Source organism: Epinephelus lanceolatus, chromosome 12 (assembly GCF_041903045.1).
Source record: "Epinephelus lanceolatus isolate andai-2023 chromosome 12, ASM4190304v1, whole genome shotgun sequence".
In the NCBI taxonomy this organism is placed as follows: Eukaryota; Metazoa; Chordata; class Actinopteri; order Perciformes; family Serranidae; genus Epinephelus; species Epinephelus lanceolatus.
This window is the reverse complement of record NC_135745.1, coordinates 29988115-30007241: the sequence shown is the minus strand read 5'-3', so window position 1 is coordinate 30007241 and position 19127 is coordinate 29988115. Positions and strand designations below refer to the sequence as shown.

Below are 19127 nucleotides of genomic sequence, written 5' to 3'. Positions count from 1 at the left end.
CACTGCTTGCAAATCGCTCCCAGTAAAAGACATAAAATAACTCCCCAAGTTTCACTTCTGTGTCTAAAATGTGAAATCTCAATAGGAACTCACACTCATTGTGCCCAGCTCTGTCCTGAAATTCAAGCATAGCGGGTAGACATTCTGTAGGATATAGAATAACACAGAATAACACACTAAAGTGAAATATAAAACCACACATATTTATTACCATTAGTCAACAAATTTTTACTCTTCTTTAATTGTTTTTATTCCATACAAAAGTTTTTGTGCATTCTTATGAACAGCATACAAATCGGTGAGAGTGTGAGTTTGTCATGTGGAAAAACAGTGATCATACTGTAACATCATTGTCAACATGTCTGTCTGTACAACATCTGATGATTTGCATGATTTGAACTTTATCCTGTTATTTCTTAAGCGCTTTGTTTTTACTGTGGAGCTGGGTTGGCATAACGAAAGGGGTCATAAAGGTCCCGTTTAAAATCATAAGGGTCATAGTAAGGGTGGAGGGGTTTCTTGGAGGCTGGTGTTGCAGGGACAATTTCCTCAACAATTGCTACTTCTTCTTTCTCCACTTTCTCCTCAGCAGGTGCCTCTGGTGCTGATGTTTCCTGGATGGGGCGGGGAGGGTGATCGATGAGGCAGTCAGGGTCCCAGTATGGGTCACAGTCGTACTCCATTGCTTTAGGAGCAGGAGGGGGAGGTGGGGCAGATTTTTTGGGAGCAGGAGGAGCTGGAGGTGGTTGGGGAGGAGCAGCGGCTTTTATCTCCGCCTCTGTTTTGGGCATGCAGGTGGGGTTGACTCGTGGATCACACAGTACTGGAACAGCCCCTGTTGGCAGGTAGACGATCTTAGGTTTGCACAGTGGGTCTCTGGGGTTACACAGATAGAACCTTGGCGCGTTCTCCAGAGGGTCTGGTGTAGGAGCAGGGGTGGTGGGGGGCTGCGTGGTTGTAGTTGGTGCTGCAGTGCTTGTGAGCACACCCATGACACTTTGGTAACTGGAGGCATCTGGGCCATAGGTCAGCTCCAAATGACGCATCTGCTGATACAACATCCTGATCCTGTCGATCTCATAGAGCTGATTTAGAAACACAGAAACAGAGAGGAAATGAAAAACATTTTTTTGCTGATTAGTGTAATCCAAGAAAATATATGTAAAAAATCTCTAGTCAGTGTTAACTTACTCCTTCAATGTGTCCAATACTGTTATAGAAGCGGTAGTAGGACTGGAAATCAGGAGCGCCTCGGTACCACTTTGGGTCAATGTTTCTCTTAGGTCGAGAGTTAGTCAGGAAATCATGAGCCTTAGTAGAGTCAATGCTAACTGGAAGAACACAGAATCAAGGATTGCTATTTAAATTCCAATTGATAGCTTGTTCTCATCACTTAAACTTACTGTAAAACTGCTTCTTTTAGTTTTTCAATTGTTAGCATTAGCAGGGGCCTTTAAAGTTCCATAGAAATATAGGTACAAGAATCATGGATTATGTAACAGTTATATTAAGTTCAGGAAAGTTGAAATATCAACTTGTATTGCGATCTGCAAGAAGGTGGGTCAAATACCTGCAGGATTCTTTACTTTCATTAAAGATGTTGCTTCGAGCAAACCTGGAGGGAGGCAGAGAACATGTTAGACACCTCAAACAACACAGCACTTCACTCTGCAAAGCAATAAACAGCAACTTTGTCTTTAAATTCAACTTTATTAAATACATTCATTACAGGGAAATGTTAGTTCCAGATTTCCATTATTTCCCTTTCGTATTTTTTGTCCTTTTACATATTATTTATTTAAAATATTTTATCATTTATTGTTGTAATGTCTAGATATTCACTTGTTACATTTTCTGTGCTGTTGCTTCTGATCTGTAAAGCACTTTGAGCTGCACAATTGTATGAAAGGTACTATATTAATAAAGTTTGATTTGATTTGATTATAAAAGTTAAAGGAACTATGTTTCCTAATGTAAGAAAATAATGCAAAAATAAATTTAATTGTAAAACAAATAAACAAGATGCAGGAAAGAAAACAAAAATATCAAAAACAAAAACCTCTGGGGTCTGCTAAACAAACTGAGTACATTTGAATTGTCTAAATAATCTAATAGTTGTTGCCAATTTATAATTTTAAAGTTTAAAAATTTCAATAATATTCAAGTACATTTTAAAATTGGTATCTTTAAAAGTATAAGAGGGTAGTCTTTAAGCCAAATCATTTCGTGCATATAACATTTTGCTAAAATTATAATCAAACTATGCAATTTCCATCTGCCGAGAAATTAGGATGTTCAGCGTTTATTAGTGTGATATCTTTTTCGCCTTTTTGAAAAAGATTTCTCTGGCATGACGTGGCATGAAAACAATCTACAAACAACTAAAGGAGACACTCAATTATCTGTCATTTTGTTATAATACAGCCATCATTCAACTTTAACTGGCATAATTTTAACTCCTACATAAAGGTCAGATGACAGGAGAATAATTTTACTCAGACAAACCTGGCATCAACAGCACGTAGCAAAGCGCCCTCAACAGGGACACCTGTGAAATCATCCTCGACGTCTGCAACTGCAATGGCATGCAAAAGCTCAATTATTTTGCATTCTGTTTTACATCACTGCTGTTATTCACAAAACAGCTCTGCTTTTAAACTTGACTTGGCTAGTAGACAGTAACGGAAAACTGCTCACCTGTTGTTGCATCTCCTCAGTCCTGTTCTAATCTGCTGTGCAGCATAACTGTTCATAAATACTGCTGTTAATACTGGCACCTTTCTATTGGCCACTGAGCTGCAAGTAGGCCTAACTCCACCCCTCATGCATTTTTTGTTGAGACGTGGACGAGCTCATTAACACACGGAGCATGACCAGCAGTAAAGACCAACTTCAAACAAGATGGGACTCCTCGTAAAGCCACAAGTAGCAGTACTGTAACAACAGGGTACCTACTGGGTGCACAGGCAGTCCAGTATTCAGCTCTTTCTATGGGGTCATAGTCCTGGATGAATCAGTGGAGGTAGAATTCATGCATCCAAAAATGCATCCTCCTGAATCCATAGCATGGCGGCTTGTTTTAAGGACCAAATATGCAAAACATGGTGCCACGCACGGAGCTACTGTAGCCTAATTCTTGACAAAACATGCCTGGAAGGTAAAATTGACCCTCTGTCCCAAAACAGCTGGATATGTTCTTTTAACTTTGGTCTTGGCCAGTCAAAAAATAGGGGGCGAGCAGCGTCAACCACTGTTTAAGTCCCAAAGAAATATGCAGGAATTATGGGCTAGCTTGTCCAAACACCAGGTCACTGTAACACAGCCTGGGAAATTGGTGTTTAGAGACTTCAAAACACCATTTTTATTAGTTTCCACATTGAATACATGTTTAAAACATACACAATTTTGAGATTATTTCCCACCAGAACATTTTTCCTTTGTCTTATACTCAGATCAGGATACCAGTGTGGGTCACAGTGTCAAACTATATCACAGGTAATCCAGAATATATTGTGGCAGGGCCTGTGCAAAACCACGGTTTTGATCACATAATCATACAGTTCTACAAGTGTGAATGGGCAGTGTTAAAGATTACTGATAGTAGTAAAGGATGATGTAGGATGAAACCCATTAGAGTCAAATGCTTTTTGTGTGCGTGCATTTTTGTACTGAACATATTCTACAACCTTCTCCAGCTCAGCCAGGTACTTTTCCTAGCTGACCGATTTTGCTTCATTACATTCTCAGGTCATCTTTTGACTTTCAGGCCCGCCTGCCTGCTCAGTGTTTGTCATTTCAACAGTGAGGCGTTCTGTCCCTCTAACCAGCAGGTAAGCCTGTGATCAAAGAGTGCAACGAGGAGACAGGGAGTCTATGGGGGCTCTGCCAGGTGGCTAATGGTGAACATCATACTGTAATTGCTCTGTGCACATGACAAAGATGGAAGGGTACCTGTTATGCTTGAATGATATACATTTATTTCACCTGTATGCTGAGACAAAGAGTCGCCTCAAAAAATAAATCAAGTTGTTTTATAGAGGGTGTAAGTAGGGCAAAAATGCCCTCAGGGATCTGACATTATCTGTCATTATTTATGCAGACTCGTCAAAGAAACACTCGTATATCATATTGGCAATATTTGATAAACAGATTGTGCCATTAGTAGTATAGTAGTAGTAGTACTTGTTATGAATTAAATGAATGGATGAGCCTCTAAATCATATCTCCATTCTTTTGTGATTGAAAAATAAAAGTAAGCTGCAAGGATCCTACATCCAAGCTGTTAGTTACACTATCCTAAAACATATTTTTTTCAAGAGATGTTGACCAGTGACCCGAAATCCTTGTCCTTGGTGGCTTTAAATGCTTCTAAAAAGCAGAAAATGACTGTAACGCTCTCTGTTCTTCATTTCAAGTCAAACCAATAATGAAAGGGACCACAGGGTAGCTACAGTACTGAAATGTACAGCAGAGTTTGTTGCACAACTTTACCACCACCTTCAGGGTATCAATTATCATAACTTGTGCCCCTCTGATCTTCAAGTGAAATTACACCTTGTCCTGGAGCTCTCTGCAGGACACAAGACGAAAAGCTCAAGACTAATGTTTTCAGCTCTGTGCCCCTCGTTCCATTGCTATGTTATCTCTCTGCCTAGGCCACATCACCACTGTGCACGTTAAGAAGGTGAGGCTCAGTTTGCAGATATTGCAGATATAAGAATTTGCTGCAGTTCTTGAGTCAAATGGGCTGAAAAGAACCCACATAGCAAATTTGGTCCACACTGGTCCAATTTAGTCCACTTTCACTCAGCCCACATAAGAATGTCAGCCTGTGGGTGATTAAGATCTGGTTGCCAGAACAGGACTGTGCATGGGCCATGATGTAACCTTCTCTCAGCTGATTGTATCAACACAGCTGGCCATAAGCTGGTCCTTTACAGGCCCAGACAAGGTTTAGCACTGGTATAAGCCTTTACACGCAGCAAAGGGCTGCAGGTTGGAATTGAGCCTGAGCTGCTGTAAAGGACTCAGCCTACATGGAGTGGACAGTCTTCTCACTGAGCTAGAGGGGCACCACATCACTCCTGTTCTGAAGACTTTGAACTGGTTTCCTGTCTCTCAGATAATTGATTTCAAAATACTATTGTTGGTTTATAAAGCACTGAATGGTTTAGGGCCCAAAAACATTTCCGTGTGTCCCCAGAGTCAAGACTAAACACAGGGAAGCAGCGTTTAGTTTTTATACACCACAAATGTGGAACAAACTCTCAGAAAATTGCAGGTTTCCTACAAGTCTAAGTTCTTTTAGATCAAGGCCAAAGACTTTTCTGAGTCATTCAAATATCTATTCATTTCTTACACTGCACTGTAACTTTTATTCTTGTATGTTTGCATGTTTGCATGTTCTCCCCATGTCAGCGTGGGTTCTCTCCGGGCACTCTGGCTTCCTCCCACAGTCCAAAAACATGCAGATTGGGGACTAGGTTAATTGATATCTCTAAATTGTCCGTAGGTGTGAATGTGAGCATGAATGGTTGTCTGTCTCTATGTGTCAGCCCTGCGATAGTCTGGCGACCTGTCCAGGGTGTATCCTGCCTCTCGCCTGATGTCACCTGGGATAGGCTCCAGCCCCCCCGCGACCCCCAAGAGGATGAAGCGGTTAGAAGATGAATGAATGAATGAAGCCCTATAATGGCTTTTTACTTGTATTTACTTGCCTTGTCTTATTCTTACAATTAAGGCTGTATAGTGTTATGTTATTCTAAAATGATAACTTCACTTAAGTACATAACAGTTAGACATTATAAAAACTGGTAAGAATCGGGATAAAATGCTTTAAAATTAAGGTTTAAAGTATACTACAGGACATGTCATGTCAAAGTAGGAAAAGCACAGGTGTAAATAATAAAATTAATGTTGAATAATGTGGAAAAAATAAACAATGAAATACCCATGGTGGTGGGACAGCTCAAGAAAACAGATGAAGAACTAATATATTCATATTTCTGTATAGTTTTAGTGGATATTATTACATAGTAGGGTGTTTGAACGCCTGAGCAATGCATTCATCTAGAAAAAAAGGTTGTTACCCCGTTTCATGAGAGAAGTGGATTCTCCATTAGAAATGTGCATGTCATATTTTACTATATAATAACATTTAGATCTGTGGGAAGCATGATAACTTGGTTATCAAATGAAGGGCATGTCCTGTAAGTGTCCTTCTGTCACACAGTCTCCTCTAGGTGGCAGCACGAAACAACACCGGAAGTGTCGGACTCGTTATGTCAGTTCCTTTAAGGATGTCGAAGTTTTGTAGTTCCTCGGTTGTTGACCTGTCAGCGTTGTAGTACAAGCTGTCACTGCTGATAATTTGTCTGTCCTTCTGGTAGTAACAGTTTTCGGCCAGCAACACAGCGAGCTCAAGAGCGGCGGACTCATAGGATTGTTTGAACTTACCGTTCTTGCTGGTGTCAGCTAAACCGCGAGCTAACTGCTAAAGTTAGCTAACAACCCAACCCGCTTTACAGCTAGCTTGCTAGCTAGCATTCGACGGCAGCTAGCAGCGTTAGCTAGCTTTGTAGCAGTTAGCTAGCTAGCCTGCTGGAAGTACGAGGGCTAGGAAGCCGCCCACTCCTGCAAAGCAGCATTCCGGACAAAAGAGCGCACAGTAAGTACGCAGAAACTCAAAGTAGCTGTCAAACGTTTGCTAACGTTATTATCCGGGGTGGGTAACATATTGACTGTAAGGATTTTTGCCGGAGGGTAAAGCGTCCAGTCAGCCAATGTTTGACAGTAGAGCTGCACAACCAGTGTCACCAGTACAACTCCTCTGTCAGCTGTTTCAGTCACTGGTTTAACTTCTGTAATAGGGCCAAGAATGTGTATTGTGCTCACTCAGGTTAACTTTTGGCATGTCTGTGTGACGTTTTCTAAGTGACATATTCAAATGAGTGAGAAAGCAGACATTGGGAACATTGTGTGAAATGCACTTCAAGCCTGTGGTTCTCAAGGTCTGGTCCGGGAGCCATCAGGAGGCCGGGGAAGTATCCCAGTAGACCTTCAACAAATAATTTTGATGCCTACATTTTAACTTTACCTGAAAGTATAATAACAGAATACAGCTGTGACTTTTTCATGGATCTATATGTCCACACTGTTATACCCAAAATACACTTTACAGTTAGCACTGCACTCCTAAAGCTGGAAAATTTAGTCTAGTAGTCAATTAAAAAACTAATTAGCAACTATTTTGATCATCAATTAAACATTTGAGTCTTTTACCAAGCAAAATGTCAAACATTCTCTGGTTTCAGCTCCCAAAAATGTGACGATTTGCTGCATTTATATGATTGTTAATATGATAATCTTAGTTTTTAAGATTGTTGGTTAAATTAAAGAAGCAATTTTGAAACTTCACCTGGCACTCTGGGAAATTGAGATGGGTATTTTTCTCTATTTACTGTATTTTCATACAATTAATGATTAACAGTTAATGAGCAAATCATTAATTGATCAATCAGTAATGAAAATATTTGTTAGTTACAGCCACAGCATTATAACCGTCCATGAAAATATTGCAGTTTCATGGGATCCCGGTATTACAGAATTATTATCTTAAGTCAAAATGACCCTTAAAAGAATAAAAACAGAGGGGTTATTTTTGGTTGAACAGATGTGTTATGACTATAATTGAAACTTGAAACCATTTTATTTATGTTTTTTTGTTGTTGTTTTTTTGTAAAAAGTAAAATAACGTTGGAATTCTCCGTCCTGTAGATAAGCAAATGTACACGGTATGATAACCATCAATTTTAACATCACCGTAGACTTTAAAACCAGTATACTGCTTTAACCCTAGCCCTGAATACTGGTAGCTATTGCAAATCTAAGTCTTATATGCTAGTCTTGGGTGCATGCTCCTGCAGCGACAGGCAGCAAGTATCACATTTAGTTAAAAAATTCTCTCAGTTTTCTTTTTTGAGAGTCATTGTCTTACTACATTAGACTGCAGGGGCTGTCATTGACCTCTTTTGCAAAGCATCTGGTTCAGCAAGATCTGGCTCTGTCCTTTTGTTGCCTTCTTATTATAGCACGCTGCCTCAGTTATGATGACATGTGCTGTTCACGTAAATCTCCTCTGTCAGGGTGTGAGATCTCTGCAGGGCTTCTCACTCTCAGCTGTTGCCACGAGCAGGAGGCAGGGGGTTGCTTGTGCAAGTGTCCAGTGGTGGATCAGGTCGCTGTCACCACCAGGATCGTGTCCTGCCACGTCTGTCGCTCGTTGTACTGAGTCACACTTTCGTAACTGACACAGCAACAAAAGTCCAGCCCAAGGCTGTTAGGATATAATCAGCAAGTTAAAGACGTGACAATGCTAGACGTTTCAAAATAATGAGCCCCTCCCTTTAATGACCTGTGGCTTTATTTTTGATGGCATAATGGAATTTGTGGAATGGGGCAGAGCTTAAACCCATAACACAGGAACCCTTGCTGTAGGATATCTGCAGTAGCTTCTATTGTTCCACTAAGTATGGACAGATAGGTTGGCTGTCACATCATCATCGTGGATTGGATGTTGAAGGTGTTTCAAACTCTACTTACAGAACTTAATGTGATGTTAAAATTAAAAGACTATTTTAGGTCCCAGTCCTGTTCTACCAGGATACACAGGACAGTTATAGACTCCATTAAGAAACTGAACGTAAACTCTTTCAGAGTTATTTGCCTCTGTCTTTGTCTCTGCTTTTATCTGTTTTATATCATCATAAATAGATTATGGTTGTGTTTTTGAGTGCACAATATTTCAAGCTGTTTACCAATACCTACTGTTTCCTGACGTTTCTGTTCCAAACAATTCACAGATTAGAAAATAATCAGCAGATTATTAAGCAATGATCGAAGTGATTAGCTATTTTCAGGCCTACTTAATGATGTTTAGTACAAATACTCAGGATGTTGAGCTTGTTGTAATCTTAAATATATATATATAACACTTTTGCAAGACTTTAAATAACTTTTTTGTGTTTGATATACTTGACGATTGAGTCAAGTAGCACTAAACATACCCGTGTGTGACCACTGGAAAGTCATCCAGCTGGCTGAAATCGGTCAGCATCTAATATGACAGTTCGCCCACTGACGCCAAATGGGACGTTAACTCGATCTCAGTCAACCCTGAGTTTTGGGAACAACAGCAGAATAACAGCAGGCTGGACTTGTTTAATTTTCTGTATGTTTTAGGACAGAATGTTTTATGTTGAAACAGGTGGCGTTATCTTCATTTTCAGTTGACCTTTGTGTGTGTAGGTGAAAGTTGCTATTTTTGTATCCAATACTGCCTGTTGGTTTATTGAGCCGAGGCACATACTGTGTTCTCCCTCTGTGACTGGGTCATGGTTGACTCAGGGTACGGCACCTGCAGAATGTCGCTGCAGTCTAGATTTACAGTCTGTCCGTGCTGTATGCTGTGTTATGCTCACTGTAATTATGTAACATAGACTTTATGTCCAGAACGTGGGCATATTAAGTGTCTGCATCTGTGTGTTCCTTTTTTAATCATACTTCAAGGCGGCAAAACAGCGCACGGTGTGTGTGAAGTGTGCCATGTTTAAATTATATTTGTCCTGGTGTTTGACACAGATGGAGGCCCAAAGCTCCAGCGAGCTGCTGCTGTCCAGAAAGAGAAAAAGAGAGAGTTCCAATCGGGAGATCGAGGAAGGAGAGAGGCTTGGGAAAATCCCCAGATGTACTGTGGTAAGTCAGCTGTGTTCTTTGGTTGTCATTGAGCAGCATGTTTGTCCGGCAGCATCTATAGGCTCCGTGCATGTGCAAGTCGTTAGAAGGGTGCAGTGTTAGAGCTTATGTCCCACATTATTTAAGATGAAACATTTCTTTAACATTTCACTACAGAGATCTGAAATCAGTTTATATCTGCTGCTGTGTGCAGTGCATCCCATGTCAGATTTCATGTAGGCATCAAACAGTTTAACCTAAACAACAACAACTTCAATTTCCACATCAGATCGTTTAAGGAAAGAATATTACAAAATACGAGCGTGATAATTTTACAACTAGCGAAGAGAAGGTTATTCACTTTGGATCCCTGAAGTCTTCCTCTGCTGTCATCGTGGGTCTTTTAGGGGTTGAAGCACCCTGCACCTTTCGCAGATGAGCTGGTGCCTGATAATAAGCCCTATGAGAGAGTCAACATGGAGGAGGCGAAGAGGGGAACCCCACGTGAGTCTGATTCTTTCAGTCTGTCTGTTGTCTTTCTTTCACACAGTCGGATTTATGCCTCTTGGTCTTATGAAACCTTTCATGCCGTGTTTCTTATACACATTCTCCGTTCTTATTTTTCCCCAATGTCAGTGTACAACCAAGCTGTACATGTGAACAAACAAGTGCAATTTTAGATTCACTCCACAGGAATAAATAAATCATTCATCTCTGCATGTCTCGTCTCTCTCCATCCAGCAGACAGACCGGTGCGGGTGTATGCAGATGGCATCTTTGATGTTTTCCACTCAGGTCACGCCAGAGCGCTCATGCAGGCTAAATGCCTCTTCCCAAATACACACCTCATCGTAGGAGGTAAGTCTGTGAATGTGTGTGTCCAATATGGGCGTTTAACAGCAGCAGACCTCTTAGCAGCTGCTTCGTTCATCAGTGTGAAACTAGACAAACAGGAAGACAGTCAAGACAGTTCCATTAGAAGTCTGATGAAGTCAAATGTCTGGGAAGAGTTAGATAACCGACATTTAATAATGGAAGATGTGGAAACTTAATTGTGGGATATAGCAAGATATTATTGGATGTACTTAGGTCTGTTTTATAAATCTTGAGAGGGTCATCTACCACCACATTGTGCTTCTTCTGACTGAGAAAAGTCTTTCTTAGGATAAACAATCAGTAAAAATCACAAGCTGAACTATCATTTAGATACATGTTTTTTTTTAATTAAAATGATTGTTAACGCATTTCAAACAATTTCTGTATTTATTTTTTCCTCTATTCAAAGTGTGCAGTGATGACCTGACCCACAAATACAAGGGCTTCACGGTGATGAATGAGGACGAACGATATGATGCCATCAGACATTGCCGCTATGTGGATGAAGTGGTGCGAAACGCTCCCTGGACGTTAACGCCAGAGTTCCTTGCAAAACATCGCGTGAGTAGATGATAGAGAGGAAGTTAAAAGACAACACAATCAGAGACATTTGATCTGTTGAGAAAGTAGAATAATCTTGCAGAATGAGTTGGCAGACTAACATCCCTGATCTTCTTTAACCTTTTTCCTGCTGTTTTGTTTTTTGTATTTTTTGTTTTTGTACAATGTGTAGATGTGAATCTACTGTGTTGATGTGTGTTGTAATGACCTCTCCAGATTGACTTTGTGGCCCACGATGACATCCCATACTCCTCAGCAGGCAGTGATGACATTTACAAGCACATCAAAGAAGCCGGTGAGTAAACAACATCAGTGGTGTGGCATGCAAGTAATTACAGGATATACAGTTCAGTGTTTACTACTGCCTCCACTGCACATATGGTGCTGCATAATACTGTCATTTAAAATATAATTTATAGAAATAGGGCTGTGCTGAATGTCATTTTTTTTTTATTTAAAGCTTCTTCTTAGGTTTTTCGAATGAATGTCTGTCATCATATTTTATGAATTCATCACCTTAAAGAAACTTGAAATTCTCCAACAAAATACACAATTTGATTAAATGAGTCAGTCTTTTTTTAATTAAATCAAATTTCTTTAATGAGTAGATGTACTTTATGGTACTATTAGATTACTGCTTGACTGCCCTGTTAAGTGCATCTCTCCCTTTCTGTCTAGCTTTTTAAATGTAGTAAAAATGTTTTTGAAAAGCTAAACACCAACAAATATGGATTGAATCATTTATAATTCATCAGATAAAAAACATGTCGTGAATTTTAGAAATGATAACGTCTATCTTTTTTCAATATATTTAGACTTTTGGACTTATTACAGCGCTCTGGAGTTATTGGAAATGTTTGGATCACACACCCGTCTAAAACAATTCTGTGCAGCCTGATCCTGATCTTTATCTGCAACTGTGCAGGAATACTGTGTTTTAACAGTGAATAGTCGTTGAAAACAAAAAAAGGCTGAGCAGAATTCAAATGACAACATTATGAATAAGGCTTTGAAGCTTCAAACTATTCGGTACAGCCCTATATATAAATATAAACTACTTTGATACATTTTTACATGTTAAAGTTGTGTTGCTTAAAATAAAATGAAACATGGGTCAGTGAAATATAGCACAGTATATATTAATACCAATGATGTATCCTCCAAATATGTATTGCAGAGGTATCGAGCTTGCTTTACCCATGGGCCACTTTTGCAAAATGGCAGGAGGCCAGGGGGCAGTAATAAATAAACATTAATGATTCATAAATAATTGGCCCAGACTTCTGTTGTGGGGTCGGCACTTATTTTTAATTAACAAGCTCTATTTTGATACTTTTCTAAATGCACTCTGGTAAGCTATTTATATTAAAAGTACAAAAAATCCCTGTGTAAACCAATTTATTTATTTTATTTAACCCATTTTTAACCAGGTAAGTCCCTGTGAGATCAACACACAAACATTTACACATAAAGTAAAACCATATAAAGTAAAGGGGCTAACTATTCATACGTCTCTATCTGGTGACCACTTACCTCTTCTTTACCCTCTGCTTTCCACAGGTATGTTTGCTCCTACCCAGCGGACAGAGGGCATCTCTACCTCTGACATCATCACACGCATAGTCCGTGACTATGACGTGTACGTCAGACGCAACCTGCAGCGAGGATACACAGCGAAGGAACTCAACGTCAGCTTCATTAATGTACGAAACTTAACTTTGGTTTAACTGTGAGTGTAGGTGTGAGAGTGACGTAGCTTGTAAGGTGAAGGTAGTTTGTGTGTGAGGTCATTCATTACTTCGCTCTGTAAGCTTTGCTGTCCCCGCTTTTCTTTATCAGGAGAAGAAGTACCACCTGCAGGAGCGCGTGGACAAGGTGAAGAGGAAGGTACGTGACGTGGAGGAGAAGAGCAAAGAGTTCGTCCAGAAGGTGGAGGAAAAGAGCATCGACCTCATCCAGAAATGGGAGGAGAAGTCCAGGGAGTTCATAGGCAACTTCCTGCAGATGTTTGGCCCTGAGGGAGCTCTGGTGAGGATGTTGGTTTAGTTTGGTCTTTAATCACTGTTTAATCAGGCAGCGTGGGTAAGAACACATCCTTCTTTCCACTGCTATGACCTGAGAGACATGTTGCAGAGGGAAGGAAGAATTTATCATCTATGACACATGCCACTTGGAAAACATTTGACTCCGTGACACACATATAATACCACACAAGGGCACAACTGATCATTTTGTGATTATGTTTATTTAATAGTAATAAATACACACATTAGAATGCAGTCATTATTTCAGTAAACTTAATCTACTGCTTTACTGTACATTTTAAAAAGGCAGTGCCTATGATGACTTGTTTATGGCTAAGGATTTGGACTTGGCTTTATAGCCAGGATTTGAGACAAACTTGTGACTTGCATAACAGAGAAGTTATTCCACCTCTGCACTGGTGTGACCTTTTATCTGTTGACTCTATGTGAAGTATGAAAAACATTAATCATTCTAAAAACCTTTGGTATGCTCACAGAACATGCAGAGCACTGTGCACTGGGGACGGACAGTTGAAGCCTTATAAAGCTTTAGGGCTTTCTTTCTGTTTGTGAAGCCTCAGGGCTTCACACGCAGCAAACACAGGGACATCTGGTGGCTAGTAAAACCTACTGCAGCCCTTCAAGACTGGGGCCGAAGCACAACACAGCTCTGACTTTGAAAATAATATATGAAATATATTGATAAAATATAATAAAATAAAATAATTGATGTATAAAATATTTTGGCTGACACAAAATGTAAATGTAGCCATTTTAATTTAATTTAATTTACTTTATTTGTTTTATTTTATTTTATTATAAGCTATAAGTTGCCCAGAAAAACAAGGGCAGCTACAAGCAATTAAAAACACCAGCTATAACATTGGTGTATAGATGATTGCATACAAAATTCCTGCAACAGTGTTTTGCAATGGCCAAGAGGAACCAATGAGTACAATTTTAAGTCCCTCTGTAGAAGATTCCACATATAAGGAGCTGCATACATAAAGGCTCTTTGCCAAACTCCGTACGCACCCTAGATACAGACAATAAGAGCTTGTTTTGTGAACAGTGAGTGTAGCCATTTTCAATTTTTTGCTTAATATACACACATAAATATGCTGGTAGTAGGCCAAGAATAGCTTTGTAAACAAGAGAATGGTGATGAAAAAGCCTACGAAATTTTAAAGGCAGCCATCCAACCTGAGCATACAGGATATAGTGATGAGTTAGGGGCTCACACTTGGTTGTAAATCTCAATGCACCATGGTACACAGAGTCCAGAGCATGCTGAGAAGGTACATTCATATATAATACATCCCCATAATCAAGCACAGTCAATTATATAGTAGAGACAAGTCTTTTTTTTTGGCCAAGAAAGGGAAGCACTTCCTATTTCCAAAGTTAAAAAAAACAGTTTCAGCTTCAGCCTTTTCGCAAGTAGTTCAAAATGTGGCTTAAAAGAAAGACAATCGTCAGGTATTTACGAGATGAAACACAACCTACCTATTTGTGTAGTTCAGCTGTCCACTGTGGGCTCATGTGTTTTAACCTCTGGTTGATGTCTATGTACCATTTCATGAGTTGCAATATGAGAGCAGGGAATGACATGACATTATTACTTGGTGTCAGATGTGAATGTTATCATACTTTTGACTATGTCTCTCTAGTGCACATCGTCATATCATTCAGTTATTCTCAGTAACCTAGTTTTAACTTTTTTGGAAATATGTTAATTTGTTTATCACAAAGAGTTAGATGAGAAGTTTGATACCATGTTTGTATCTGTCTGTTAAATATGAAGCTACAGCCATCAGATACTCAGCGTAGCTTCACATGTAGGTAATAAAACAGCCTGCCTGGCTTGCACAGTATTTTTAAATTTAAAGGGTCAAAGCCAAAATGATTAAAAGGTCATCACAAACCCCCTCACAAACATCTGACAGTTTGAGTCAGATTTTTTATCCCTAACTCATCCTGTGTGTCTTACAGTAAATCAGTTGTATCATCAGCTGATATAACAGATGTTTCCGTCTCACCTCCACAGAAGCACATGCTGAAAGAAGGGAAGGGCCGCATGCTGCAGGCCATCAGCCCGAGGCACAGCCCCGACAGCAGCCCCACCCGCGAGGAGCGCTCTCCCTCTCCCACCTTCCGTCTCCCCTTCTTCACCAAGACCTCCCCGCCTCCCTCGCCTCCGCCCCACCACAGCGGAGCCCGCGGATACCTCATCAGCGAGGACGACGAGGACGACGAGGACGACGAGGACGATGAAGACGACAAAAACTAGAGCACATTTGAATCTGTCATTGTCGTCGAGCTGCAGTCAGCGCTACCAGTTAACTGAGCTGTTGAGTAATGTGGTTTCCATCGAGCTCCTGCTTCCATTTTTTTTTTTTTTTTCATTTGTTATGATTTTACTTTTTTAGCACTCCAGTGTCACATTAACTGTTAACAGCCACTTTGTCCACAGCTCTTATTTTTAACAGCCAATTTTGTCCCCTTTGTTTTTCGTGTAACGGTCAGTTAAAGTCACCACTAGTCACCTGATTTACTTTGAAAGTTAGTCTCATTTATCTCAGTCACTTTCGATGTTAAGTTTATTAGTCACTCACTGTCACTTAGGAATATTTGCAGGGGTTACACGCAGTGTGCACTCTTCCAGCTATGACCATGTTCTTAAGGCTGGCATGGTAGTGAGGTAGGGGTTTGTGTTTTTGTCGCGGCTTAGCGGGAGGGCGCGCAGGTTTTTTGGGCACTTGCTGGAACAGCACATCTAGTTTTGGTGTGTGAGAGCTGAGCTGAGACCTCATGGAGACACTGTTGAATCTCTCCGCGGGAGGTTTTTGGAGCAGGTCAGAAAACTGGACATTTAAATGATCTGCTCATGTGGGGCAGTTTATATTCTGCTCATACTAACACGAAAAAACAACCTGACTTCTTTTTTTTTTTTTGAACAACAGGGAAACTCCAGATTACATCAAATCGGAGCTGAACCTGAGAGTCAAGTGTTAAACGTCTACTAAACAGCAGCTTTTCCCCAAGTTTGTCTGCCTGCTTTGGGGCTACGCGTATATGTGCATGTGATGTTTGTGCGTGCAAGCTCTTACGTCGGCATGTGTCAGCCATCTGTTGACAGATCTGGGTTCAGTGTTGACTTGACTACATATAGTAATAAATTTGCTTTTAAATGTTTTTGTCTGTCGACAAGATTCAGTCTTTGTAAGACTAGCTTCAAGCGGGGCACCTTTCTTGTGGCAGAGGAAGAAAGTCTTGCAAGAGCGACCTGTTGAAATGTTGATGTAGAAATACTTAGTTTTGTAGATTTCTGTTTTCCTTTCCTTACCCCCTGTACAGATAATGATCTTAATCATCTCTGTTTAGCAGTGCTTTGACAGTTTGAGCAGTGAATCAACATGAGCAAGGCTGGAGTTATATTTTTATTTCCTTTTTTATAATGCAGATCCTGGGCCTGTAGGGAAGTAATCATGTGTATCAAGAGATGTGCACTTGATGACAGTAGTTTTAATATTGAAGAAGACCTCAGAACTGTCTGAATACATTTCCTGAATGGTTAGTTGGAGTCATAAGCACACTTTTATGAAAAAGGCCTCCTGATTGGTAGCATACAATCACTGCAAAACATACAAGGCCATCCCAAACGTTTGGGGCTTTTCCAGTTCTTGTACCAGTCTGCCTGTCTTCTGCTAAACTGAGTCTGTGCACACAGTCTGCATGGGTTTAAAGACCGGCAGAAAGGACTGCACTATGTCACTGATATCCCTTTTCCACCAACATGGGTTTTGTTCTGGTTTCTGGACCTAATATTGAACCGTTTAGACCAAAAATGAACTTGTTCAGAACCTGAAAACGTGGTACTCCAGCTTCCTCCCACAGTCCAAAGACATGCAGGTTAATTGTTGACTCTAAATTGGCCGTAGGTGTGAATGTGAGTGTAAATGTTTGTCTGTCTCCATGTGTTAGCCCTGTGATAGTCTGGTGACCTGTCCAGGGTGTACCCCATCTCTCGCCCAATATCAGCTGGGATAGGCTCCAGCCCCCCTGAGACCCTCTAAAGGATAAGAGGTTATGGAAAAGTGAATGAATGAATGTGTAGCAACAGAACAAAAGCTGAAAAAGGGTATCATATATCACATTCTTGATTACAATGATTCCGCTCAAAACTGGTGGAAACGCAGGCCGGTTCTGTCGATAGCACCACAGTTCCAAGAATCCTGTATGTTTAAGAACCAGAGCTGATTTGGTGTTAAAGGGGTAATAATGGTGTGAGGCATTCAGACTTATGCATCCATGAAACTCCAGATCAATGTTTATGTAGCTACCTCCTTCTTCCCTGAACTGATTCTGTTTCCTGAGATGAGCACAAAGTATGAGCATCATTCTTCCTTTCTGAACAGAGCCATTGTTGCAGCACTGAAGTGAAGTGACTGGGTCAAATATTTGAGATTTTCCTGCCTCAGAGTCCGTGTCCTGCATCTCTAAAGCATGTGTCGTGTCTCCCGTATAACCGAAAACTGAAACATCACAGGTGATCTGAATACAATACTGTTAGATGACTCTAATATAAATGTTGGCAGACGTCTGTTCAAGGCTTGGTTTCCCAAAATGATCTTGTGTGGTTTAAATCAGTCTTTGCTGCAGCGCCACAGTCTGCCTCTGTTGGGGAATAACTCTAGAGGATTCCAACGGTCATGAGTGCATACTTTTAGTATTAAAAGTACGAAACCAGTATAATTTGCTGAGGAAATCCAGCCACAGTTTTGGTGCTAAGCTACTTTTGGGAACCCTCGCCTCGATTCTTGTGGAATCTGTTCCTGTAAATCAGTGTGAACCTCTCAGTAAGAGCATGTCCACGAGTTCATGAAGGCAAAGTCTCGAGTGGCAAGCCAGTAACAGCCACTACTGCTAGATACACATTTAAATGTTTTTAACTGCGTTTTAATCGTATTATTTTACTGTTTGGGGTTATTTTTTGTTTAATGTCCTGGATGTAGAGGAAGGGCAAGACAGGAAAAATGTATTAAAACATGTTGGCCAAAGCATTTCTTGACCTCGACCAGTCATTTTGTCTCCTGTGGTTTAATAACTGTTGAGAGTTTTTCTGGATTGAGTACTTATTCTGACACAGTCGGTTGGGTTTGGGCACTCTCAAGTCAGTTTTGTTTTCTTTCAAAAGAAGGTTTTGAGCGAGTATATTTGTCAAATGGATAAGAATGAAAACTGAACTAACCTGAGACAATGCAAGGTTATTATAGTTAGCTAAAACTAAAACATTTAAGTTAACTGAAACTAGAATTAATGCCTCACAGTTGTATGCCTACCTCAACCAGTCAAGTCAATTGAGTGTTTCTAAGTTCAAACTGTTCCAGTAATGAGGTGCTTTGTACCAGAAATCACCATTCCCACACTCGTGTTCTGAGGGACGTTTGAAACCAGTCTCTCTTGTGATCTGGTTCCATGTCCATGATTTTGGTACACAACCAGGGATGACAGGTGTCCTGGTAGTTTGAATAGCAAGGCCGTATAGATTAAGATGCAAGTGTTAGATGTCCTCTAGTTACAGTTACAGTTTACATCCATGTCTGTCTCGAGACTCGTGTAGCCATGACAGGAAACAATGCTTTAAATATGGATGGATGGATGGATGGATGTGGCTGCAGAGAAGCCATAAATAAAACATGGATGCTTCACACATCTTTGACCTGGCAGCACAGAAGAGCTACACAATCAGCACAGTTTCAAGATGGACACGTAAGATTAGTGTCACCAATTCAGTATCCAACCAAATGTTCTGAGTTATGGCGTTGAATGATGGTGATAAAAAAACTTTTTGCATAACATTATGATGTCACATTATTCTAGTTTTATTTGTGTGAACTCTTATCATAATTAGAATAAGAATTCTTGAGGTAG

The 19127-nt window shown here is 40.2% G+C and overlaps 2 protein-coding genes across 3 annotated transcripts; one reads left to right on the top strand and one right to left on the bottom strand.

Annotated features, from left to right (window-relative positions):
* Positions 1-223: 223 nt before the first annotated feature.
* Positions 224-2831, bottom strand: and3 (actinodin3). The gene is made up of 5 exons (XM_033651260.2): positions 2698-2831; positions 2506-2575; positions 1571-1615; positions 1192-1331; positions 224-1085 (listed from the first exon to the last, which is right to left on the bottom strand). Exons 1-5 carry the CDS (start codon positions 2707-2709, stop codon positions 432-434), a joined length of 921 nt encoding a protein of 306 aa, XP_033507151.2. The 5' UTR covers positions 2710-2831; the 3' UTR covers positions 224-431.
* Positions 2832-6324: 3493 nt separating this feature from the next.
* pcyt1aa (phosphate cytidylyltransferase 1A, choline a) lies at positions 6325-18256 on the top strand. Of its 2 annotated transcripts, none has more exons than XM_078173230.1 (9): positions 6325-6667; positions 9640-9753; positions 10140-10236; positions 10477-10590; positions 11018-11169; positions 11386-11464; positions 12730-12872; positions 13009-13197; positions 15241-18256. In XM_078173230.1, the coding sequence occupies exons 2-9, from the start codon at positions 9640-9642 to the stop codon at positions 15481-15483; spliced, it is 1131 nt and encodes a 376-aa protein (XP_078029356.1). In that variant the 5' UTR covers positions 6325-6667; the 3' UTR covers positions 15484-18256. The 2 variants fall into 2 exon arrangements, with proteins under 2 accessions (XP_078029356.1, XP_033507059.1); XM_033651168.2 differs by having other exon boundaries at positions 6527-6667; positions 10474-10590.
* The last annotated feature ends 871 nt before the right edge of the window (positions 18257-19127 follow it).